Below are 27307 nucleotides of genomic sequence, written 5' to 3' on the forward strand. Positions count from 1 at the left end.
TTCTATCTACAAACACAGAACCATCGACACAGCCTACCTCACAACGCTGCTACTAAGAGACTCATAGGCAGGAGGCACACATAGCAAGTGTGCACTGGACAGGGGGATGCTTTATGTCCCAGCTAGCAGAGGACAACTTGAGATTTTGTCATGCTGCTCAGAACAATGCCAAATGTGGATGGGGAAGAAGAGAGGCAATGAGAAACAACAGAATCAAATATTATTTGGAAAAATCCCATAATTGAAGGCTGGAGAGATCACAGCAGCTAAGAGCAATGGCTACTTTTCTAGAGGCCCTGGATTCAAGTCCTCCCACTTACATGGTGCTCATAATTCTCTGCAACTCAAGATCCAGCGGATCTGATACCTTCTTCTAGCTCCCAAAGGCATCAAGCATGTAGATATACATGTAGGCAACACATTCAAGCACATAAAATAAAATAATAATAATAAAATAACGAGTTGAGGGGGTTTACAACCCCATAAGAACTACAACAATATCAACTAATCAGAGTTCCCAAAGTTCTCAGGGACTAAACCACCAACCAATGAGTACACATGCAGGGACTGATGGCTCCAGCCACATATATAGCAGAGGATGGCCTTGTTTTGTCCTGGGAAGGCTCATTTCCCCAGTGTAGGGAATGCCAGGGTGGAGAGGCGGGAGGGAGTGGGCAGGTAGGGCAGAGAACCATCATAGAAGCCGGGGGAGGGAAGATATGATGGGGGGGTGCTGGAGGGGAAACCGGGAAAGGAGATAACATTTGAAATGTAAATAAAATATCCAATAAAAGGAAAAAAGAAAAAAATTAAATGTCATGATACTCAATTCTTTTTCTGTTTGTTTTCTCTATATATCCCTGGCTGTCTTAGAAGTGGCTCTGCAGACCAGGCTGGCCTAAAAGATCTGCCTGCCTCTGTCTCCCAAGTTGTGGGATTAAAGTCATGCACCACCATTGCCTGACTGATACCCAATTCTTTAAAAACTAAACAATTAAAAAAACTGCTATGGCTGTTATTCCTCAGTTCTCAGACACACCAGAAGAGGGCATCAGATCTCTTTACAGATGGTTGTGAGCCACCATGTGGTTGCTGGGAATTGAACTCAGGACTCTGGAAGAGCAGTCAGGGCTCGTAACCGCTGAGCCATCCCTCCCGCCCCTCTCCTCAGTTCTCTGTGTAATAGTCCCGAGTTCTCTTTCTGTGGAGAGCGGGGGTGGGGGTGAGGGAGGGGCACTGCCGGGCCAGCACTTACACTTATGCACACTCTCAGCATCTGCAGGGTCCTGCAGGATCTTACTTAAGCCTTCCAAAAGAAGGGCTGCCTTGTGGTATCGCTGAACGATGTCTTCAGTCTGCTGGAACATCTCATCCAGGGCTGCAGACTGAACCTGGAACCAGTTAACAAAAGATTTGGAACTCCAAGGATATACCAACCCTATGGACAAAGCACTTTAAAAAATATTACAATCAATACACTTTATGAAAAGAAGGAAGACTCTGTAACGTCACAGCTAAATCCAGAAAGGAAAGAAGCAATATAATTCCTTGAATAAAATCCCTACGGTCTTAATGTGGTATGGTGTGGTATATTACCATTCCTGCCAATAGTTTAGAGCAATAATACACTCCGGTCACTTTCATTCCAAAGCTTTTTCATAAAACTATTTAATTTAGTAGCCGTCAAGGTGAAGCCAGGGTACATCAACAATAAAGGTGCAATTATCTAAATGGGAGATATCTATTATACTGAAAAGGTGTAAGAACATTAGTCCATAAACCTTCTCCATTTAGATACTTAATAACCCTATGTTACAGATTTCTTAGAGCCATTTCCCACAGTAAATAGAAAAAAAATCCAGTATAGTTAACAAATGGAAAGATAGCTTTTCCTAAGTGTCTATAGTTCAGTAAAGTCAGTAAATTGAAGTCAAGCACCTAAAATTTTGGGGATTAACAAAGTACTATTTTTTTCTAAGTTTTACAGAGCCAAACTTTCTTAAGTAGCAGAAAATATAGAAACATATTAACTTTTAGATAAAAACTATAAAAGGATAAGAACATACCTTAGAAATGAAGTTTAAAAGGAAATATAAAAATGTCAAATACAACCACTAGGATTATAAACTATAGTAAAGTGATTAAATAATGTTAAGTACTACTTAAGTCCAATACATCTCACACTTTGGACTTGAGAAAGGGTAGTATATAAACTCTTTTCTTGGTTGTTTTTTTGTTCTGTTTTGCTTTTTGTTATTTTGAATCAGGGTTTCTCTGTAGCCCTGGCTGTCCTTGAACTCACTCTGTAGACCAGGCTGGCCTACAACTCAGAGATTCATCTACCTCTGTCTTTCCATGTGCTGGGATTGAAGGCCTGTGCCACCACACGTAGCAGGATATGAACTTTTAAAGGTCAGAGCATTCCAAGTAGGTGTTCAGTTCAAAAGACACCCAGAGAGAAATATTATAGTTATAAAATATTAAGTATTGAAAGGTTTACCATTTCCACAGCACAATTATAGATGAGTTTCTCTGCAGTCACACTGTTGATTTCATCAATAAATCTCTGTTTATCAGAGAAGAAGCGATTCAGCTTTTCTGTAAGTTTCTTGCACATGGTGATGCAGAATTTATATCTTTCATTCAGATTTTTAACAACTGAAACAAAGTTGAAATGGGAATTATTTTTCATTTCTTCCAGAAGTAGCACAGTGACATATACCTCTCCCACTGTTGGAAGGAAAGTGACACTGCACGGTCACTGAAGGAAAAGATGGAAGGCCAGGTTCTAAGATCAGCACAGAAAAGCTGGTCCAGCACTCCTGACTTCTCTGTACCAGTAAACAATTAGAAACAAAAGATCATGGCTGACTCTGCCGGACAGGAAGGCGCAACTCCAAGACCCTTGGAGCTGCACACCACCAACTGTTCTGTACCTTGTTTCACAGCCGTGGATGGGCTCAGCTTCCCGGACTTGATCTGAGCTTTGGCGAGATGCAGGGAAGCCGCCAGCAGCTGTGCCGCCTTCATGTACAACACCAGCTGCTCTACCCGCCTGCACCGGAGACAGGAGCAGAGTTATCCTGGGAACGGACCCAGAGGCTCAGCCTGCTAAGTATCAGGCCACCGTCCAAACCGCTTTTCCAGGGGACTAGGTCCTCGTTTTTCCCACTGTGAGAAAAGATTTTCCTGTGTATCCCTGACAGGTTTCAATTTATTAACTCCCCAGCCTTAGTATCCCAAGCGTTGGGTGTAGAACACACTTGGCTCCTCCTGACTTTTCAATATATATCTAACTCCTGAAGGGAGAAGAACTAGTATGGACAAGTAGATGTGAACTTTGAATATTATGGGAACACTGAAACAAAAATATGTATAACTTCTTGGTCATCAAATGTCTCCAGTGGTAAATTTTCGGAGAAAGCTAATGCTAAGGTTGTATAATAAACTCTTGCTAACTAACATCTCACACAATGGAACGACTCATATTTTCTTGCAGCTTTCAAAAATGAGACCTGACTTCTAACAAGTAACAATGCCTATGTTTAAGATGCAAGTTCACAGGTTGGGGATTTAGCTCAGTGGTAGAGCGCTTGCCTAGGAAACGCAAGGCCCTGGGTTCGGTCCCCAGCTCTGAAAAAAAGAACCAAAAAAAAAAAAGATGCAAGTTCACAGAAACCATAAAGAACCTGGAAATGAACGACAGGCGGTACCTACCCCCAATCTTTGCTTAGCTGGCTTATCTGGTCCACAACTACACTCTCCTGAATCTGATACAGGGACACAGCAGATGTGCACAGCTCAGGGTTCCCACCCCTCACTGCTGTCAGGTCCAGCACACACTCAGTAAACATCAGCATCATGTTCAGATGACGTAAGGTGTCTGTGTGTTCTCGCTGCAAAGGCAAGGTGTTTTATAAAATTTTACATTAAGAACTTAGTTGTATTATATATACAAAGTTTCCCCATATTATGAGTGTTGGAATGTTCAAAGAAAATCAATGTTTTTAAATTTCAGAAAGCTGTTAGAAAATAAATACAAATCAAACCAAATATTATATCTGGAAATGTCTTCATGTATTACAACACCCACATGAGTAGGCTGTAAACTGTGCCTTTATCAGAAAAATACCACCGAATTAACCCAAAACCTTAATAATTGAATCAACGTATGTAAAACAAAACATGACAAACAGACATCAGAAGTGCAAGAGAGGGGGTTGGGGATTTAGCTCAGTGGTAGAGCGCTTGCCTAGCAAGCGCAAGGCCCTGGGTTCGGTCCCCAGCTCCGGAAAAAAAAAAAAAAAGAAAAAAGAAAAAAAAAAAAAAAAGAAGTGCAAGGGAGGGTTGGGAAGATGGCTCTGGGGTAAGTGCATGGGTTTTTGCAGAGGACAGAGGGTAAATTCCCAGCACCCTCACAGTAGCTCACAAACACTTGTAACTCTAGGTCCAGGGCATCTGATGCCCTCTCTTCACCCACATGGACAACAGACACGTGGTACACAGACATATAACACAGACAAAACATTCCTATACATTAAACAAAGTAATTTTAAAAACTGGAGGACTACAAGAACGGCTGTGGGTGACACAGATATAGAGATGCTTGGCAGGTAGAAGCACTTGCTTTGCAAGCTTGAAACCCTCAGCCTAATCTCCTGAACCCATGAGGGGAAAGAGGAAAAAGACAGGCATCTGTAATCTCAGAACCACTAGTGAGATGGGAGGTAAAGAGAGGAAAACCATCCAGAAACCCATGGGTCAGCTGTCTAGGAGCACACATTGCAGCAGAAACAAGATAGATCCTGCTTCAACAGAGTCCAACTCCCAAAACTTATCCTCTGACCTTCATGTGGCATCATGGCACCTACACTCTCATATAAATAATAAACTTAACTCTCTGAATAACAGGAATTACAGCTGTTGCCACCAAGAGCTACATATACTTATAGTTTAGTGAGCTTACTGACTTATTATTTTAGGAAGTTTTAGACCTGGGGTAGTTTTTAAAGATTTATTATTTATTTTATGTATGTGAGTACACTGTAGCCATCTTCAGACACACCAGAAGAGAGCATCAGATCTCATTACAGATAGTTGTGAGCCACCCTGTGGTTGCTGGGATTTGAACTCAGGACCTCTGAAGAGCAGTCAGTGCTCTTAACCACTGAGCCATCTCTCCAGCCTCTGGGGTGGTTTTTAGTTAAGAGTAATTCACAACAAAGCTCTGATTTTCTGTGACCTACTTAGTTATTGATGAGACCATGGAGAGACTCTCTAAACGATGTCCTTTCAAAACAAGTTTGTTCTAAAATTTTCTTCTTTAGTTATAAATGAACTTTAAAATCTCAAATAAGGGTGGGGTTGGGGATTTAGCTCAGTGGTAGAGCGCTTGCCTAGGAAGCGCAAGGCCCTGGGTTCGGTCCCCAGCTCCGAAAAAAAGAACCAAAAAAAAAAAAAAATCTCAAATAAGACTAAAAATTTCTTTCTACTATGTGTGTGGTAGAGGAGTAGTATGGGTGTCTTTCCTTGATCAGTATCCACTTGTATTTTAAAACAATTATTCGTATTTTTGGTGTCTGTGAATGTAAATGTATGTGTGGACACTCACTTCTACATGAACATGGAGGTCAAGTGAGGATGTTGGGCATCCTCCCCCACTCTCTGCCTATTCTTTAGAGGAAGGGTCTTTCTCTGAACTTGGGGTTCCTATTTTCTCAGATAGGCTTGAAGCCAGCAAGCCCCCGTGTTTCCCTCTGTTCCCATCCTCCAAAAAACTGGAATTACAGGTGTGTGTGTGTGTGTGTGTGTGTGTGTGTGTGTGTGTGTGTGTGTGTGTGTGAAAGGGGGGGGGATATACTTGGTTTGTAACCTGGATGCTGGGATCCAAATTCTGGTCCTCATTAATGTGTCTTAAGGGTTCTAAATCACTGAGCCTTCTCCCTGCCTATACCTTATGTTTTGTGACAGGATCAGCCCTTAAATGTGAATCTGTGATCCCGACAGACTGACTGGCAGGAATCCACTCACTCAAGGCTGTTGTTACAAGCATGCCATGTCAGTCTGTCTTTTTCTTTTTTAAAATGTGGGTTCTGGGGACCAAAATTCAGGTTCTTGTATTTGTGCATCAAGCACTTTGCTGAGTCATCTCCCCCAGCCTTCCAAGTTTCTCTGAGACAGGAGAATAAAACACTCGCATCTCTTAGGTCTCTCTGCTGTATAACAGTGTATTGGGCTATACTCACCAAAACACAGTTGTCCTTAAGTTGGGAGGGAGGAACTGAGAAGAACAACTCTAAAGTCACAACAGCAACCTGTGGTTCTAGATCCTCCTTAGGGCAGATGACACGTAGTGTGTGCTTTTTTTTTTTTTTTTTTAAGCAGAACTGGATCCACAGAGAGAAAGCCCTGATCTATGAGTATAAGCTTCGAGTCTGCGTAAGCAGGGATATTTCTATGTGAATGGCTAACCTGGTATTGTGACTTATTGTTACTATTAATTGACATAGGGTCTTACCTTGTTGCCCAGGTTGGCCTCAAACTTAAAACCCTGCTATACGTGCCATCATGTTGGCATAATTATTTTTATTTTATAATTTAATATTTTTAATTCTTTAAGAATCTCATACAATGTATTTTGATTATATTTACCACTGATTCCTCTTCCTAATTCCTTTCAGATCCATTCCCGCCTCCTTATCTCCCAATCTTCATTTCTACTTTTTAAAAAATAATCCACCAACTCCAATTTTTGCTGTCTATATACTTCTAGGTGTGGGCCATCCACTGGAGTGACAGAGATGACATTCTTAAAGAAAACTGACTTTCCTTTCACATTAGTCAAATTGTCCATAGACTGGCATTGTTTTAAAATTTATGTTTAGATGCATTATTTTTACCTAATAAAGAGAATAACGGGTTGGGGATTTAGCTCAGTGGTAGAGCGCTTGCCTAGCAAGAGCAAGGCCCTGGGTTTGGTCCCCAGCTCCGAAAAAAAGAAAAAAGAAAAAAAAAAGAGAATAAGTTTTGAGGATAAAAAAGTTATGTTTCTAGGGAAAACCTTAAAAAATCTTAGAAACAGAGTTGAGCATAGGTGGTGCAGAACTGTATTCCTAGCACTGGTAAGTTCAAGGCCAGCCTTGTCTACACAGTTTTAAGACATCCAGGGCTATACAGTATGTCTCAAACAAACAAACAAACTAAACTAAACTAAAAAGGGAATTGGAAATTGGAAATACTTGATATGGTTTGTTCTTACCTCATCACTAGGATACTCACATCAGATCAACAATGTACTCACACATCCCTGTCACCTCTTCCCTACCTCCATCAGTGTCTCCTCTGGTAGTTCAGGGGCTTCAAAGGTGATGAGACCCTCTAGGCTGGGTGGTGAAGCACCGTAAGGCACGTATCTTAGGCTGGGAGCTGCCTCTGCTCCTGGTGGGGAGGAGCCGAACCCTGGCGCAGGAGGGGAGCCCACACACACTCGGCCACTCGCAGAACACAAGGAGCCTCCTGAGCTGTTGGACCCCACTGCAAAGAAAAAATACTCGTAGCACATGTTCACGGTCAGTCAGAAGGGTTTCACACTCACTCTGCTCACTACTGAACATTACCTACTGAAGTGACAAAGAAGATACTTACAGTCCCAGGCCCCTCGCTCTATAAATAGATGAACATCTCTTTGTATACACACATACACATGTAAATAGACGAACATCTCTCTTTACATACACACATACACATGCACATGTAAATAAGATGAAATCAGCCTCTCCAGTTTTCCACACTCCATTTTAAACAAATTTGTATAATACACAATATTTCTCTCTCTATGCTTCACAGACTTGATCAGTATAAAAATGCAGCTGATGCTCAGTAGTTTACTAGCTTTACGTATACAGTGTATATATATCTGGGAAAACTTTAATTGCTGATTTTTTTTTGTATTACAAATTATTACTAAAAAAATTCTTCTTAAATTATTTTTATGTGATGAGTATTCCAAAGTAGGAATGGAAATTTCAAAGTGTAAACATTATAAACATTTTTTTTTTTTTTGAGAAAAGATCTTCCAATGTATCCCTGGCTGTCCTGGAACTCTCTCTATAGACCAAGCTGGTTTAGAACAAGAGACTTGCCTGTCTCTGCTTCCCAAATGCTGGATGTAAGTAGGTGCCACTACACCTACTATTCACTACAGTTCTCCTGAGACTGGCCACACAGCTTTCTCAAGAAGCATTAGGCATTCCTACTAAACCACATCAGCCCTGAACTTATACTTGGAAAAACTGCTGATACAGCTGAGCCATGGGGGCAAAGTCTTTACTCCAGGCAGTTCTGAGACAGAGGCAGGCATCTGTGAGAGTTCAAAATTAGTCTGGTCTACATAGTCAGACACCTCCCCTACCCCCGAGAGATAGGAGAGAGAGGACAGAGGGAGAGAGGAGGGGGGAAAGAGAGAGGGAGGGAGGGAGGGGGAGAGAGAGAGAGAGAGAGAGAGAGAGAGAGAGGGAGAGAGAGAGAGAGAGAGAGAGAGAGAGAGAGAGAAGAAGAAGAAGAAGAAGAAGAAGAGGAAGAAGAAGAAGAAGAAGAAGAAGAAGAAGAAGAAGAAGAAGAAGAAGAAGAAGAAGAAGAAGAAGAAGAAGAAGAAGAAGAAGAAGAAGCAGCAGCAGCAGCAGCAGCAGCAGCAGCAGCAGCAGCAGCAGAAGGGGGTTGGGCATTTAGCTCAGTGGTAGAGCGCTTGCCTAGGAAGCACAAGGCCCTGGGTTCGGTCCCCAGCTCCGAAAAAAAGAACCAAAAAAAAAAAAAAAGAAGAAGAAGAAGAAAGAGAAGAAGGAAAAGAAGGAGGAGAAAAAGAAGAATTTGTTTTGTTTTGTTTTGTTTGGAGACAGGGTCACTCTGGGCAGACCTAGCTAGCCTGGAATATTTTTGAGTATCTATAAATAATGCTTTAGCTCTACCTTTCATTATCTTATCTTTCCCTTACTAATTTACAAGTACCCTGATTAGTAGCTTATTAGGAATACAAGAACCCAGAGGACACGAAAACAGCACATATAGTTAAGACACAATCATTTCAAACTCACTCTTAATACCTTTAAAAAAGACTCTACTATTTTAAATTTTGTATGTGGGTTTGCACACATGGTGCAGGTACCTGCAGAGGACAGAGGGACTGGATCCACTGGAACTAAAGTTACAGACACTTGTGAGAGACCACGTGGATGCTGAGAATTAGACCCGGATCCTCAGGGAGAGTAGTCAATGCTCTTAACCACTAGTCAACTCTCTAACCTTAATCAAATACTTTCTTAATTTTTAGTATTAGTAGACATCTTAGATAATATGGATGACTTTAAAAATATAGGATTAAGTACAAACACTGGTACCTGAAACACAAAAGTAAAATAAAATTTAAACCAAATCTGGTGGCATGTGCTGTAATACTAGTAGCTAAAGTAAGTAAGAGGAGCTCAACTTAAGGCCAGCTTGGACTACACTGTAAATAAACTCAAGGCCAGCTTGGGAAACCCCAAAAAGAAAGGTGTGTGTGTGTGTGTGTGTGTGTGTGTGTGTGTGTGTGTGTGTGTCCGCGCGTGTGCGTGCGTGCGCGCAGGCAAAATAATCATGCATACAAAATGATTTTAAATGGTGGTGCATTGAGGGTGTCAAGTCACACGCTTGCACTTCCAGCACTTGAAAGGTAGATGGAGGAGATCAGGGGTTCGAGGTTATCCATGTGAAAGGGGCTGGGGAAACTGGGAATGCAGTTCAGTGGTATAGCATTTGTCCAGCATGTAGGAGAGCCTTGGGATCAATTTTGAGCTGCCCAATAAGTAAATTAAAAAGTATATTTTCCAATAATTTATTAGATCTGCTAAAATAAGACCTCAGTCTGAAGAGTGAAGTAGAATACAAACACGTCACGCACGTCTATCTCTTCATGGAGAGGTCACATTTTACCGTTATGTTGCACACAGACACACGGAAATATACATAGAGTATATATTACTTTAACTTTACAAAGTCCTCCCTAACATGTCACCTCATTTACTTCTGACATAACTCTTTAAGGGAGGTAAACAGCTATAATCACTTTATGGGGACAGAAAGCAAAGGCTAGAGAAGTGAGGGATTTGTCTAATTCACTACACCATCATCAGAACTAGTCACACCATGTCCTGAACTACAACAAGCGAGTCTTACCTGAGGTGGTTCTTGTTCGAAGGACCATGTGAGTACAAGTAGGGGCTGTGGCACTGTGTGGAGGAGACCCCACGGTGAAGAGGACAGCTCTGGCGCTTGCTGCTGTTCCTGCTGGCAATGCCAACACAACACCACAGGCTCCTGCTGGAGCTACAACAAAAAGTTGACCAGATATTAGATTACATTCATAGTATGCCTGTATGTAATTGTAATATAAGGAAACAGACGTTTATTAATTTTAACATTTATTTTTTATCATTTTAATTATGTGTGTGCAATGGAGATTATATGCAAATGGTTATAGGTGTTCACCAAGACTGGAAATGTCGTATCTTCCTGGAGTTGGGAGTTCTAGACAGCTGTGAGCTGTGGATGCTGAGAGGCACACTTGGATCCTCTGTAAGAACAGTAAGCACTCTTAGCTGGTGAGCCACCTCGCCAGCCCCATTTAATATTAATTTTTAGAATTCTGACATTCACTCTAAGATTAGATTATTCGATATAATATTTCCAAGGAAAAATACTTATTTTAGAGTGTCAGTGAGCTGGTGAAATGTGAAAGTGCTCACCGCCAAAGCTGATGGTCTGCATTTGATTCCGAATATCCACAGGGTAGAGGAGGACTGCCCCTGGTAAGCTTTCCTCTGACTTCAACATGAATGTATGTAGTGACATGTACATGCCCACATACATACACACACATATAAAAAGTTTAAATATAATTAAAAGAGTCGGGAGTGGTGGGTCACACTTGTTTTTTTCAAGGTAAGTCTCTCTGTACCTTTGGCTGCCCTGGAACTCACTCTGTAGACCAGACTAACCTTGAAATTAGAGATCTACCTGCCTCTGCCTCCTGAGTACTGGGATTAAAGGTGTGCACCACCACCAAATGGCTGATGTGTCATATTTTTAATCCCAGCACTTCGGAGGCAGAAACAGGCAGATCTCCAGGAGTTTGAGGGCAGCTTGGTTTACATAGTATTCTAGGCCAGACAGGGCTATATTATGAGACACTATCTCAGAAAAAAATTCCATAATAAAAGAATTTAGAGTAATACCTCTCTTCTATTTATGTGAATATTCACACCAAAGCCCAGTATTCAATGTTTTGGATAGTTAGAAAATATCTGAATTGCAGGTTATATCTGTTGATAATTAGAAAATTAGACAATGAAAACACAAAGGTAAACAACAGAGATTAGAAAGACATAAAAGTTTAAACAAAGTATGTCCACTCAGACTAGACCCTCACACCTGTGAGAAAGGAAGCCCAGGTAAAGCAGGTGCTGAGCAGGCTGGGGCTGATGGGGTGAGCTTGGATTAAATGGAGATTGGTAAAAAGTTCCCCATCCAGCAAAGCATGCAGAATCAGCAAGTTTAGTTCAGAGCCTTTCCACATTCAGACATCTAAAAATTAGTACCTTTATGGGACCAAATAATAAAGTCAAATTTACAATACATATCAAACATGAAAGAAGAGACTTTATAACTGAGGGGAACTACATAAGACTTCTAGTTTGGCTTGCCTTCACATGACCATAAGTGATTTTTGAAGTTATTTAAGTGTAGGAGAGGTTTGTTCAGATTTCTGTGTGTACACTGCACATGTGCCTGGAGCTTACTGGAGGCCAGAGCAGGGTGCTGGATCACCTGTACCTAGAGTTAGGAACAGTTTTGGGCTCTCATGTAGGTACTGGAAACTGAACCTGGGTTCTCTGTAAGAGCAACCAACATTCTCAACTACTGAGCCATCTCTCCAGCCCCTATAAATCACTAATTTTGAAAGGTTAGGATAGAGTCAATGCTCTATACACTTTACCTAGTATGACAAGGCTGTGAGTTCAATTCCTAACACTACAATCTCGTCTACATAGTAAGTTCCAGGCCAGCCAGAGCTACAAAGCAAGGGATACTGTTTTAGAAGAAAAAAGGCTAAACAGTATGCTATTAAGTCTCCCATTAACTTTGGGCAGATAACAACTTTGACTGAAGATGCCTAAGAAATTAGCACAGTTCAGTGTCAAACAATTAATTATGTTGTCTTTCCTTAGTCCATATCTTTAGCTGAAGGTTAACTATCTCAAAGAAAGTAACTGAAAAGACACACAACTTACAGATGGGAAGCTTTCTGTCTCCATGTACAGAGCACAGAACAACTTTGGATAACACTGAAATATGACCACACACAAAGACACAGACACACGCACGCACGCATAGCCTTCTGTTCCTATTCCTTAACTAAATGTGGAACTTTGTTTACTGTGCAAGAATTTAACATGTTTATCACAGAGACTGGCCTGAAAAAGGAAGGTTAATTGTTACTGCAAGTGTTCTCTAGAAGGAGGAGGGCATGAAGCCTGGACGCTGGCACAGCACATCCTTTCCCTGATCACTGCACGTTCAACTTTCCCTTCCCTAATATGACAGTGAGTGATTGTACTGTGCTCCCCAAGATGTTGTTTTAAAAATATTTATTTTATTTTATGCATGTGTGCCTGGCTGTATGTACAAGCATACAGGAACGTATGGAGATCCCCTGGAACTGGAATTACAGTGGTGAGCCCGCCTGTGAGTGATGAGAACCAAGTCTGGGTCCTCTGCAAGAGCAATACGTGTTCTTCACTGCTGAGCCATCTGTCCAGGCCCCATAAGGAACAGATTTGAGGACAATATCCTCTTCTGTCTTCTGAAGTCCATACTTAAAACTGATTTCTTTCTTTTCAACTATATAGTCTCTGAGTAATGACTTTCAAGTGGTGAGCCTCCAAATCTAAGAAGCCTGAACAAATACAAAAGGAAGTTCCTGCAATGCCCATCCTGTCTACAGGAGAGCACTACAGAACTAGAGAGCACTTCGATATTCCAGGGAGTAAGCGAATGCCAGTAGAAATTGTGAAGAACATTCAAACATTTAGAAAATGAGGCAGGTACTCTATTCAGGGTAATGTCTGTGAGGCTTCTACTGCATCAAGTACTTAAGGTCAGACAGGGCACGGCAGAGCACTCCTGTACTGTGAGCACAGAGCAGTGGACGTAAACCCATCAGGATTTCAGGTCCTCCCTGGCTACATATGAGATCAATATTTCAGAAAACAAGTATTTACGGATGTTTATTACTGTACTTTAAGACCCACTGATGTTACTATTTTTTGGAAGGTTTGAAGTTTTCCCTATTATCAACAATTTTCATTGCCTCAAACTGAGAGTTCATGGTTAAAGAAGAAAAATGTGTGATTACAAATGTTAACAAAGTTCAAGAGAAAAAAGAACATGAACTCTCAAAACTGATGGGTGGTAAACATCCTTAGGGAATAAATGTTTCACAACCAATAACTTGGATTTAAATTATAACATGTGTATGTAAAACTATTATGCAATATAATTTTTATAGAAGAAAACTAAACAAATTAGTGGTCACTCAGATTAGCTGTTTTCAAAATATTTTCCCAATCCCTAGTGACTGAGAAGAACAATTTCTAGATTATTCACATGAAGAGCTCCTTCCTTCACAGACCTACTCCGCAGTAAAACTATACTGAAGAAAAATTATTTTTTTTGCATTGTTTTTTTTTTCATTTTATTTATTTATTATATATTATGATTACACTGTCGCTATCTTCAGACACACCAGAAGAGGGCATCAGACTCATTTCAGATGGTTGTGAGCCACCATGTGGTTGCTGGGATTTGAACTCAGGACCTTGGGAAGAGCAGTCGGTGCTCTTAACCACTGAGCCATCTCTCCAGCCCAAGAAAAATTATTTTTACATAACCACTTGATATCTGGAAACTGTTAAGAACAGACACATTGTTCAAATCATCTTAAAACACTGTCAATTTTCACTCACTGGGCTGTAAATGTAAGTGGAGAGTAAGGAATTCTGAAGTAGAATTGCTTTCCTTCTGAGCAACATCACAGACTCATACACTAAGACATGAAGCATCTTTTGTCCAGCACATCCTTCCTGTATATGCTACCTGCTCACTAGCTGTCATTCTAGTGTTTTAGTCAAAAAAACTCTAATGCTACTTAACAGTGACAACCAACAATGAGAGTTGGAGATGATGAAGTAGCCTTAGCTGGCTTGAAACTCATCATGTAGACCAGACTGGCCTCAGACTCAGAGATCTGCTTGTCTCTGCCTCCTAAGTGCTAGTATTAAAGAATCCTATACACCATTGCCCAACTAAAGTGCTTTCTTTAAGTACATCTCACATTAGCACAAGAAAGGCAAGTCTCTGACAACACAGTATTTTGAGAGTGCAAGGGAGACCACATTGACATAGCTTCTATTAAGAGTATGTGCTGTAGCATATTGCCATCTATATAATATACTGATATTATTGTTTTGCTTATTGGTTATTGTTAAACTCATACTAGCCTTAATTTACAAATTAAACTTTACCATGTATGTATGGGGGAAAAAAACTCCATCATATAAAAAGGGTATTGCAGTATCCATGGTTTCAGTCATCTGTGGTAAGTCTTGAAATGAGTCTCTGGCAAGTAAGGAGGAATGACTGTACAATAGCAGAAATCAAATTCGATACAGAGACTCAACAGTAGATAGTTCAGCAGAACTAAAGAGTCTAGGAATTTAGTGATAAAGCAACAAAGTATGTAATCAAAAGAGCAGTATACAGGCTGGAGAAAGAGATGGTCAGCAGTTAAGAGCACTGACTGCTCTTCCAGGGGCCCTGAGTTCAATTCCCAGCAACCACAGGGTGGCTCACAACCATCTGTAACGGGATTTGATGCCTTCTTCTGGTGTGTCTGAAGATAACGACATTGTACTCACATACATAAAATAAATAAATCTAAAAATAAGACTATGGTTAAGTTAACACGTCACAGGATGTATGGATATTCTACTGTCTCTTAGTGCTAATTGCATTTTAGTACCAATTCTCTATCTTCTTCCTATACTCTAAGGATTTCTGGTCTATTCACTCTGTGCTCAACCTTAAGAAACGAGGCATTTGCCTATCTATGCCTGACTTATTTCACTCAACATACTCAACATCTGGTTCTATGCTTCTTGCCATAAATGACAGGGTCTTATCTTATTATTTTATAAACAATATTCCATGTATGTCGGTGCCATGTTTTCTTCCTTGTTAGACACCTCAGTTGATTACATGACTTGGTTACTGTGGACAGTGATCCCTAAACATTTGCCATAGTGATTTCATCTCCTTTGGATATCTTCCCAGTAATGGGACTGTTGAACAGTTCTGGGGAAGGATGCTACATCCGAGCTACAGCCCAGCCACCGTCCTTCTATAATAAGCACTTACAAGTTGCTTTAGCAGTTCACGATGGTGGGGGCCACGTGATAGGGGCAGTTCATATCACCAAGGATCAGGAAGTGGAGAGCAAGACAGGAAGGAGAAAGGCATAATACACCCCCCAAGAACCTCTATCCATGATTCGTGTCTTGCAGGTGTGCTCTCCTATCAAAGTTCCCAGAACCTCCACAAACAGAATGACCACTGGGTTATCAAGATTCATATTGAAAATATGAATTTATAGAGGGAATTTCAGATTCCAGTCAGATTAAGTTTCTTTCATTGTGCAGGCTTCTTAGTTGATACAACTCCTGGCTTGTTTTGGGGCCCTATCCAAAAAGTTCTTTGCCTATACAATGCCTTTCAGTGTTTAATTTAGATCCGTGGTCTATTTTGTGTTGACTTTACACGTATGGTGAGAAAGAATGGTCCAGCTCACTTACTGAAGAGACTGTCCTTTCTCCAAGTATTCTTAGTATTGTGATACACAATTTATTGGAGAAAAAAACTATTATTAGAGTAAGGAGGCATTTTCAGCAGATAATTGTGGCATTTAGGCACAACACAATAGCAACAAGAGGCAGCTGTGAGACCCCTGCAGTGGCCCTGTGCTAATTTATGCAGTTATGCTTTATTTATGATTCTCTTAACCAAGTGGCTCCATGTATGCTATTTTCAGTGTTTTAGAAGTTTTTTTGGTTCTCTTACGGCTGAGCATCTCTGCAGCCCTGTTGATTTTAGTATTTAAGTTTTGACGTATGTTAACTTTTGATAATAGATGCATATAATTTTGGTAATAAATTCTAAAATTCTTACCTATATAATTATGTATTTATGAAAACCCTTTTTCTTACACCAAGTAGTGGTGGCTCACACCTCTATTCCCAGCACTTGAGAGGCAGAGGCAGGCAGATCTCTGAGTTCAAGGCCAGTCTGGATTACAAATTGAGTCCCAGGACAGCCAGGGCTACACACAGAGAAACACTGTCTTAAAAAACCCAAGAAATTGTAACCAATCAACCTAACAGCCATCAAAAAAGAAAAACCCAGGAGCAACACACATAAATACAGTGTACATATATACATGAAGGCAAAACATTCATAAACATAAAATAAAAATTCTAAAATAGAATAACAATCCTGTTGTTAGAGCAACCTGTGACATAAGCAAATGCCTGGTACATTTGCTAATACCACAAGAATGGAGATGGAGACAAAGCTGTATTTAAGTAACAAAGTGACACTGGATAGAAACAAAGATCTATACACACAACTAAACACAACCAAAGATGGCAAATCAGAAAATAGTGCAGTGAGCTCCTAATGTAAATTACCTTTCTAAAACTCACTCACTTTAAAAAATATTTTTACTATTCTTAATTATATGTATATCTGTGTGTGCACACACTGTAGGTGCCCCAGAAGGCCAGAGGATACAGTGAAGCTGAAGTCAGAGGTGGCCGTGATGCCCTAAGTGGCTGATGGAAAATAACCATCTGCAAGTCCCGCTCCAGAGGATCTGACACACTCTTCTGGGCTCTTTAGGCACCAGGCAAATGTGACACACACACACAACACATACATGCAAGAAAACACTCATATACATAAAAAATAAAATCTGAAAAGAATACATCATGTCATACGTAAACTAACAATGATAGCACTGATAGAGAAATGAGAATTGGTCCGTAGAGGGCAAGTTCCTCTATCTTTACCAAGATTAACTTAGTGTGAATTTGAAATTGATTGTAATGGAGTACGCCTTTAACCCAGGACTTAGGAGATGGAGGTAGGTTGATCTCCGAGTTTGAGATTAGTCTGGTTTACAGAGTGAGTCCCAAGATGGCCAGAGCTACTCAGAGAAGCCCTGTCTTGAAAAAAAGAAACAAAATATCAAAATGTGACATTAAACTAGTACACAAGAAAGCAGTAAAGAAGGTCAAGGGTTGGGTGTGGTGACACACATGCAATCCCAGAACTCTGGAGGCAGAGAGGCAGGAGAATAACCATGAATTTGAGATCAGCCTGGCCTATCTAGCAAGTTTCAGGCCAGGCAGGGTTGCATAGTGATTATTCTGTCTCAATAAAGTTAATATCCAACTTTATGCATGTAAACGGGACATGCCTAGATTAAAGCACATAACACGTACTGCAGACACCTTATAAGCAAGAACAGGATGAAGGGACACATCAAATCCTATGGTTGTTAGGAGTTGTTCTTTTCTGATTAGAAAACAAATCCAGTCAGGTAATTTGCTGGCCCACATATTTTTGAGAATACAATAAAGACAATAGAGAACCAGGTACAATAGAACACGCCTTTGATCCTAGTACATTCAGGAGGCAAAGGCAAGTACATTTCTGTGAGTTTTGTTGAATAGTACTCATCTACACAGTGAGTTAGAGGAACATCCAGGGCTATGTAGAGAGACCCTGACTCAAACATACAAAAACCAAATCACCAGAGAAAATAAGGTTATAAAAGATTGCAAAATTTAGGTATATGTAGAGATTCCTAGAATCCATCCCAGAAAATTTAATTGTAAACAAGACTGGGTTAGGGCATGGAATCTCCCTGTTGTTTATTGTTTGTTCAAATTCAAAGAGCCAGAGTTTGGGGTCAATCTAAGGCCAGTGGGAAAATTCCACAACAAACCTCTGAGCACAAAGACCCCTCCCTTCCAGGAAGGGTAGAGCTAGTTTAGTTCCTGGAACAACTACAAGCCAAAATGTCAAACAAAGCCACCTGTGACTCCCCAACTGACCCCCCTTGGAAAGTCCCAAACGGTCCACTGACCACGGGTCAGTTTGAAGGTTGCTTCACTCCACTAATAGTACCCTGCCTAGTTATTAAATTCTGCCCTTATTGTTTGAAATCTGTCCTTATCAAAGGTATCTAACTCCGTTAGAGTCTGCTCAGAGTCTTCTCTCTCTTAAAGTGGGGCGGCCCCACAGTGCTGGAACAATAAAACCCTTCTTGTTTTTGCATTGATTACCGTTTCAGTGAGTCTCATTCAAGGAGTACCTGTAGAGGTCCAACTCAAACCTCACAAAATAATATAGAAAGGGGTGTCAACAGATTTAAGCCCTGGAGAAAATCTGAAAGGTTCATGGGTCTCACTAACTGGATATTTCTGAGATTCAGCAGCTATAAAAGAAATGCTTGGGAATACTGTAATTAGGCTAATTATGGCCAGGATGTTCCTACTGACAATAACATTTTGGTCACAAGCCCTTCCCATCACAGAGCACTGAGTAAGATTTGTTTTGACAGGTACTGAGGAGAAGGAAAAGATGACAGAGATGACAGAGCTATAGCTATATAAAAATATGTGTACTGTTTTAAGCCAGCCTCCAAGCTTGTGATAAAGCAATAAATTACGCATATGCTAACAAATTACCTGTTAGCAAACTAAGAAAAACTTCTTACCTACATCCATTGGTCGTTCTGTGTTTAAACTATCTGTGCTGCCCTGGTGTCCACCTAAAGGTGCCTTTACGTGCTGTTGTTCTGACAACTTCCCGGTACTGACAGATCTGAGGAGAACAGTGACATGAATAAGAAGGTGCCTTTTTTCAGAAATAGATGAAAAATAAATCAGGGTATAAATAAACTCTCCTAACCAAAATAAAGAGTTTATTCGAGAAACTCATGAAGAGCTCTATGCAGTTACAGGAAAAATCTGTAATTTTTATAAATTCCAAATGTATATGGTAGATATTAATTACATGGCATAAACCACCTACTAAACTAATGTGTCTTATTGCTTTAATAAGAGAATGCATTGATTTAGGTAGGGATTAGTTTTCATGTAAAAGGCTAAAGAGAGAATAGTCTTTTACCTGCCAAATACCGCCTTGCTCTGCTGCTCAGATCGATGCCTCTCACTTCCTTGTACTAAGAGGCAATGTGAACACTGACGAGGGTCATTTCCATCTTTGGACTGGCTTTCAGCAGGTCCATGACGAGTAACCAAGGCTAACAGGTTAGAAGATGCTTGTGTTTTAGGGATTTTGAAAGGAGCTGTAGTCTAAAGAGACATATGTAAGCTGGTTAATATGATGCAGAAAACATGGTGCACTGGTCGTTGAGTGCAGACTTGGGACAGATGCTGATCCAGATACCAGCTTTTTATTTATAATCTGTGCAATATTGTGCTATTCATTTAAGCTCTTTAAGGCTCAACTTCCTTTTCTGAACAGTAAATGTTCACTAAAATTGTAACTATTCTCACAATGAACCCTTTCATAAAGTACCAGAGTTCATATGTATAAAACATACCTTAGTAGGAGAGCCAATGATTGTTGGTAAAGGAGTTTTAAAGAACCAGTCAGAACTCCGTGGAGAGGACCCCATATGCTTGGTGGGAGAGGTTCCAAGGCTGCCAGGCCGACTCGGCTGAGGTGAGTAACTATATCCAGCCCCGGCAAGGGATGGACACACAGGGTCAGAGTGCTGCTTTCTGAGCTTCTGCTTGTTCTGATAGATATCGGTGAGGGTGGGTGCACTCTGCAGTCTAGCACCCAGTAAGAGTGACTGTGGTGACTGGGTCTGTGGCACTGGAGAACCTATCCACAAAATGAAGACAACATTAAAACCCACAGAGAAGTGCAGAGATAAAAAAGAAAATGAAAAAGGCAATTGGTGTGCATGTGTGTGTGTGTGTGTGTGTGTGTGTGTGTGTGTCTGAGGACTGGTCAGTCTCTCAGGGAGTGCACGTGGAGATCATAGAACAATCTCAGGTGTTGGTTCTGGTACTTTACCTTGTTGGAGACATACACAGAAAGACACGCAGGCATGTGGGCAGGCAGTGCAAATACCGAGGAGAGTAGGCATCTCTTTTCCATATAAACTGTGCTGTTGTCAAGCAAAGGCCACTAGCTTTAAGGTCACTAAGACATCTTCTTAAGTTTCTTGCAAACCAAATTATTCCTGATAGCGTTAAGAACATGCAAGTGTTCCTAGTGTCTAAAGTATTCTTTTCTAAACCAGCCACTGAGGCCAGCTTTGGTGCTGTATACTTGAATTCCCATAGAGAATATGCTAAAGTAGGAAGATTTCAAGTTCAAAGCCAGTCTTTACACGGCAAGACGCTGTCTCAAACAAGCAAGCAAACAAACAAACAAAAAACCAACTGACTAAAAAAACCTCTAACATTACAGCAACATAAGAAAATACTTAACTGAAAGCCAAGCATGTTAACGCATGTCTTTAATCCTAGCACTCTCTAGAGGTAGAGACAGAATGATCTGAGATCAAGGGCAGCCAGGTGTAAAGAAGGAGTTCCAAGACAGACTGGACTAAGTAGAGAAACCCCATTTTAAAAAACAAACAAACAAACAAACAAACAAACAAACAAACACAACTGGAACTTTGCTATGAAACATTCCTGCTTGATCACATTCTATACCTGACATTAAAACATTATTCTACTTTTTAGAGAAATAAACTTAAATAGAAAAGTAAAGTTTGTGATAAATATCATGATCAGAAAAAGTTACTTAAATGTTACTTTAAAGAAAATACAAAATTAAAGAGAAAGAATGAGTTTTTTTAATAATATGAAATTTCTCTAATTATTAAACTCTTTATATGTCCATATGTCTATGCAGTAGAATTTGACTTATAATAGTATATGATTTACATGTTCCTTTCCAGGAATATGCATTATCCAATACCACAACAATAAACATACATGCACATACATACTTCTGAAAGTCTGTCCTTTCTTTTTTTACGCAGTCTCCTATCTCCCAGGCTGGCTGCTAACTTTACTATTTAACTGAGGATTACCTTGAACTTCAAAATCCTCTAGAGTTCTAGGATTAGCGGCATGGCTTTATATGGTGCTGAGGACTGAAACCAGGGCTCTGTGCATGGCAGGCAAGCACTTTACAAACTGAGCTACACACCCAGTCCCTTGTTTTCTTAAGGTTAATTATCATAAAGGAATCTTATAACCACAAGGAGATATTAAATATATTAAAAACATTAAACCAAAATTTAAAAAAACAGTATAGGAAAGGAACTATTTCATACCAATTCTGTTTTTTTTTATAAGACTGGAAAAAATATAACTCAAATCCACTTATAAAATGTTTTCATACCTGAGGAGTGTCTACTCCTGGCTTCATGGCCCTGAGGATGTCCACAGCAGCACTGACTAAACTGTTCAGGAATAGTACCAACTAGGAATGGAACAAAATGAAAATTACTTAAAAACTATATAGGACAGAAATGGACAACACACACAAGCTGCTCAGTCTATAATAATTAATATAATTCTAATCAGCAAAAGGAAGGCTGAGATTTAAGAAGTATTATATAACCAAAACCAAATAAATGTCCCCAACAGTAGGTATGTAAAGCAGAAGTACCAGCATTTGAATAAATGGGTCCCATGGGGCTGGCTGATAGGCCAGCTGTAGTCCTTATATATCACGTTTGTGCTGAGGTCAGGCTCCTGCTGGCTGATACCAACCAATGATAAATCTATGCCTGCTGAAAAGGTCAAGGAATCCATCTGAAAACTCAGTGCTGGGGGCTATTCTGGTAGTCTGGATAAGACTCTTTTCTACACTTTGCTATAGTCTGAGACTCTTTCCTAAGTTTCCCTTCCTCTCCAAGGCCTGAACAAGCTCTACACCTTGTCTAAAGCCTTCCCTGTCTCTTGACCCTTCTTCCCTTGGCCTTTACCAGTGGTTCCCTATACAATCTCCTTGCCTTCTTACCCACATCCCCATGAACATACACTGCCATAAACAAGGGAGTGCTTTCAGAGTGCTTACACAACAGAAGACAGGTCTACGATTAAAAAAAAGCTCTGCCCAAGTAGTAAAGAAATGGGCCCTTACAGCTTTAAGAATAAGGTTTAGGGGGCTGGAGAGATGGCTCAGGGGTTAAGAGCACTGACTGCTCTTCCTGAGATTCTGAGTTCAATTCCCAGCAACCACATGGTGGCTCACAACCATCTGTAATGGGATCCGATGCCCTCTTCTGGTGTGTCTGAAGGCAGCTACAGTGTACTCATATATATTAAATAAATAAATCTTAAAAACAAAAAAGGTTTGGATCTTGTCTTTGCAGACCATAGCATGCTCCAATGGTTCCTGTAGGAGTGAAGGGAGGCTAAGATTTGATCTGATGAAACTTTTTGTTTTTAGCTAAAAACAGGCTCTTTACATTTTCTTTTACGTGGTATATAAATATGGATGCCAAAGATTGACATTGTCTTCTCTCACTCTCTTATTTGTTTTTCTGAACCTGGAGCTCAGTGGCTGGCCAATTAGCCCCTGGTGTCTCCTTGCTCTGCCTTCCCCAGTGCAGGGTTACAGATGCACACTGCTATTGCATGAGTTTTAGAGATTCCAATTTAGATCTTTATGCTTAAATGAAAGCACTTTACCCACCGAGCCATCTCCTCAGTACCTAAACTTTTAAAAACCCACTACCGGTCTCTGACTACAGATGAGGCCTTTCTGTGCCGTCTCCATACTGTCTCAGGACTTCAGCAGGAGATACTACAGACCTGGGTACTTTGGCCTCCCTTATACACTCTGACTTCAGAATTATGCTTCTTAGCTTCACTTAGAATGCAGTTCATCTTTCTGTTTGCTGTAGTTTCCAGTATTGTTTATTTCAGGCTTTCTTAAGCAACCACTAAGTAGGAAGATCTGTGTAAAGCTGCTGACACATTCCTACTCTGAGCTGTCAACCTTCTTGTGAATGTGATCCAGAGCTGTTGTATTTTAATTAATCTTCACTCGTCTTACTTAAGTAGGGGAAACATTTTGTGTATTTTAATCCAGGGCTTAAACTAACCCCTAGGATGAGGATATTTTTGAGAAAAAAGATACGTTCTTATATTTCCAACAGTAATCATACAGATTGGAGATTTTTTTGTCCTTTTTTTCTCGTGTGTGTCCCTTGATTATTCTTCCTCCATATTCTTTTAGGCAGTCTCTCAATCAAATGCAGAACTTACCAGCCTGACAGGGGAGGCCTTCTAAGGCTAGAGTTACATGTAGGTCGCCAAACCCATCCAGCATTTTGTGGTCCTGAGGAATCTGAACTCGTCTTCATGCTTCCCTGACAAGCTACTGCTAAGCCACCCCCAGGTTCAAATACAGAGAATTTTAAGGTGAATTTGGGAGAAGGATACAGCACAACAGATAGAGTATGTTCTATAATTTGCTTAAAGGCACTGTTATCGTGACCTTGAGAATGTACTTTATCAGATTTGTTACAGGGAAGAAACAGGTTTTAACTGACTGCATTCAATTCTCCTCACCCAAAGGGGATGGTGAGTAAGGCCTGGAAGAGCCGGTCGAGAGTCTTCGTCCTCCCGTCTGCACTGTGTCTGCTGGTACAGGGGAGCAGGACCCAACCCGGAGGAAGCCCATGGGGCTGGTATTAGACCTTCGTACCACTGCAGATCTGAAAAGAAAAAGAATTACTTCCTATCTGCTAGGACCTGGGACAGAACTTTATTTCTGATATTTTTGTCCTGCTAACTCCTGACAGCATTCCACGTGGAAGACACATAATGATTACAAGGAGCAAAAATAAAAAATGCAGCTGTGATGATACATGCCTTTAATTCTAGAACTTAGGAGGTTGAGGAAGACAGAATGAGTTCCAGGACTACACAATGAGATCTGGTCACAGAAAAAAATTAATTATAAAAAAAGGAGGAGGAGGCAGCTGAGGAGGAGGGGAAGAGGATGAGAAAGAGGAAGGGGAGGTGAGGAGGAGGAGAAAGAGGAAGAAGTGGAAGGAGGAAGAGGAGGGGAAGAGAAGGAAGAGAAGAGATGAGGAAAAGGAGGAAGAAGGGAGGAAGAAGAGGAGGGGGAGGAGAGAAGGAGGAGGAGGGAGAAGAAGAGGAGGGAGAGGGGAAGGGAGAAGAGGAAGAAAGAGGAGGAGGAAGAGGAAGAAGAGGGGGAGGAGAAGGAGGAGGAGGAAGAAAGTTTCCCCTTTTCTTCTATCCAATCCTTTGTGCTTCTCTATCTTATTATGAAGGTTATCACCATTCTTAATTACTGGGGATCTTTTCAGAGCTCACCCATGCCCTGAATGCACACCAAGCACCATTAGCTTTTAACTCCTAAGTGACATGTGGCACACTAATCACTGTTAGCCTGGACTCAGGTCTAGTTTCTTTTATATTCTGGAAAACAACTTAGCTCCAGATAGTTTTAATCAACTTATCTCCTGCTATTTGCTATTTGTAAACAAAGCTTTTAGGTTAAAAAATAACACATTAAATTTAACCTAAGATCACAAAAGGTAAACATACTCTCCAAGAAAGTAAATAAAAGGGAAATATGGTATTTTATCCTTCTGAAAAATCTCTATTACCTGCTCAATAGAAGACATTTGAATTTTTATTATTATTTCTGCAATCAAGTTGTTATATAATATTTTGTTTTGGGTGAAGTGTATGAAGACCCAAACTTACACAGATATGTCATAGAAAAGCAAAAGTATTTTGGTAGCTTTTTCAGATAACTGCGGAACTTTTTTTTATATGCCATCAAGTAGTGGTTTATAAAGAGTTAGATACAATCGGAAACTCTCCATGAATAATATTGTACTTAAAAAGTATCAGCACTTTGGATAACCTTTAATTTGTGCAGAATTTTTCTTTTTTTTTTCTTTTTCTTTTTTTTGGAGCTGGGGACCGAACCCAGGGCCTTGCGCTCGCTAGGCAAGCGCTCTACCGTTGAGCTAAATCCCCAACCCCTTGTGCAGAATTTTTAACACAATTTGGACAATACTGATTCACTGAATTATGCAGATAATCCAAACACTGACACATTATACTATATCAAAAAGCCACATTTATAACAAAATGCCATTTTATGTGGCTAGAGAGATGGCTCAGAATTTAAGACAAAGAGCAGTTCTGTTCTTGCAGAGGACAGGCGTTTGAGTCCAAGCACCCACACGGCAGCTGACAGCCATCTCTAACTCCAGTTCTAGGGAATCCACGCCTTCGCACTCTTCTGACCTCCAACATCTAGGCTTGTAAGTGGTGCACAAACATACATGCAAGCAAAACATTCATACACACAAGAAATAAAACAAATCTAAAAGAAGTCACTGTCAATCAAACAGAAATATGGGACGAAAAACTAACAATACCTGTCAGCATGACAGTGGAGAGTGTGTTTTCCAGAGCTCTGGTTTTGTTTGAACTCATTATTGGTATTTATCCTCATTATTTCCTTCCAAGTAAAAAACTTAGTCCATTTCTGACAAAATGGCTGCTCTATTCCTATACCATAGTTTGTCATTCTTTTTTTTTTTTTTGGTTCTTTTTTCGGAGCTGGGGACCGAACCCAGGGCCTTGCGCTTCCCAGGCAAGCGCTCTACCACTGAGCTAAATCCCCAACCCCTTGTCATTCTTTAAAATAAAGAATGCTCAGTGAAAATGGGGCTAGTTTAGCTGGCAACCCAATCATGCAATGCTTTTCCTATGGCAACTATTTACTATATTACAAACATGCTTCATTAGTATACTGGGTAGCATATTTCTAGGAGTTGTGACTTTCAAAGAGTAGCTTTTGCTCCTTTGTATGTGGTGGTAAAGATCACAAAGACAGTGCACATGCAGGTTACGACCTCGATTTATCAATTTCTGTTAGGAAACAAGCAGTTTTATTCATTTCTGCTTTCCTCACCATCGATGCATTTACTAACACAATGAGAAGAGCAAACGATGCCCTAGTCTTATTATCAAAGTTTTGACCCACGGGCTCTATGAACAGACCCAAAACTCACAATTTTTTTCATTCTCTACTATACCCTCTGTGTCAGCCTTAGCTCTGTTGTTACTCATTTGAATAGAAGTCATATAACTTTCTTTTTTGTTTTTTAATTTTTGAGATATATTTTATCTATGTAGCCTTGGCTGTCCTGGAACTTGTTCTGTAGACCAGTTGGGCCTTGAACTCAGAGATCTGCCTGCCTCAGCGTCCCTGAAATTAAAGGTGTGCACCACCACCTTGCGCCATAGCTTTCTACTGTTGTAGATGGGACTACAGTCAATCAAATATGGAAAGGCTGGCAGACACTTGGTTTGCTTGTCACCTTTTGGTACAACAATAAGCCATGCCATATGCAGAAACTGTGCATGAAGAATGTCTACCTCATTGTGTGTAGATGCGTAAGAGCAACTTGCCAGAACTGAATGGCTAGTTCCCTTCTCCGTGCTACCTGAGTTCCCTGAGATTTAGGCCTCTATGGGATACAGTGATTCCCATTCTGTCAGAATCCTGAATACATTCGCTCTGCTCTGAGGAGGTAGGCTTCCATCATCTTTCTTTTCCAGAAATTTAGTGAAGTCTGTCACCGCTGAACATCTTTTTATTTTATTCATGGAACGCACACATAAAAATCTGCTGAGGGGTTGGGGATTTGGCTCAGTGGTAGAGCGCTTACCTAGCAAGCGCAAGGCCCTGGGTTCGGTCCCCAGCTCCGAAAAAAAGAAAAGAAAAAAAAAAATCTGCTGAAGCTGAAAGACTTCCCTTCCTATTTTTTCTGATATGTAGCCCAGATTGCCTTACATTGTCAAACTTCCTGTGTTAGTCTCTAAAGTGTTTGGGTGATAGTTATGACCTGCCACACTAGAAATGCTATTTATCAAACAAGTTCTTCTTCCTTTTTCTCCCTCTCATATTTTCTTTCTTTCTTTTTTTTTTTTTGGTTCTTTTTTTCGGAGCTGGGGACCGAACCCAGGGCCTTGCACTTCCTAGGCAAGCGCTCTACCACTGAGCTAAATCCCCAACCCCCCCTCTCATATTTTGA

The 27307-nt window shown here is 40.5% G+C and overlaps 1 protein-coding gene across 22 annotated transcripts in view; it reads right to left on the reverse strand.

The window, feature by feature from the left end:
* Positions 1 to 27307, reverse strand: part of Ulk2 (unc-51 like autophagy activating kinase 2) — a 78870-nt gene that overhangs the window by 3808 nt on the left and 47755 nt on the right. For all 22 annotated transcript variants that reach the window (XR_015630553.1, XR_015630552.1, XR_015630550.1 and 19 more), the window contains 11 exon segments: positions 23790 to 23935; positions 21607 to 21687; positions 19781 to 20067; positions 19342 to 19529; positions 18929 to 19035; positions 10210 to 10359; positions 7325 to 7533; positions 3718 to 3896; positions 2937 to 3055; positions 2501 to 2658; positions 1256 to 1391 (listed from right to left, as the gene is read on the reverse strand). Coding sequence is in view for 11 of the 22 variants with exons in the window: in NM_001191645.2 (NP_001178574.1) it covers positions 1256 to 1391; positions 2501 to 2658; positions 2937 to 3055; positions 3718 to 3896; positions 7325 to 7533; positions 10210 to 10359; positions 18929 to 19035; positions 19342 to 19529; positions 19781 to 20067; positions 21607 to 21687; positions 23790 to 23935 (1760 nt within the window). In the remaining 11 variants the exon portion in view is untranslated.

The sequence above is a fragment of the Rattus norvegicus genome, chromosome 10, assembly GCF_021556685.1.
Source record: "Rattus norvegicus strain SHRSP/BbbUtx chromosome 10, alternate assembly SHRSP_T2T, whole genome shotgun sequence".
Lineage (NCBI taxonomy): Eukaryota > Metazoa > Chordata > Mammalia > Rodentia > Muridae > Rattus > Rattus norvegicus.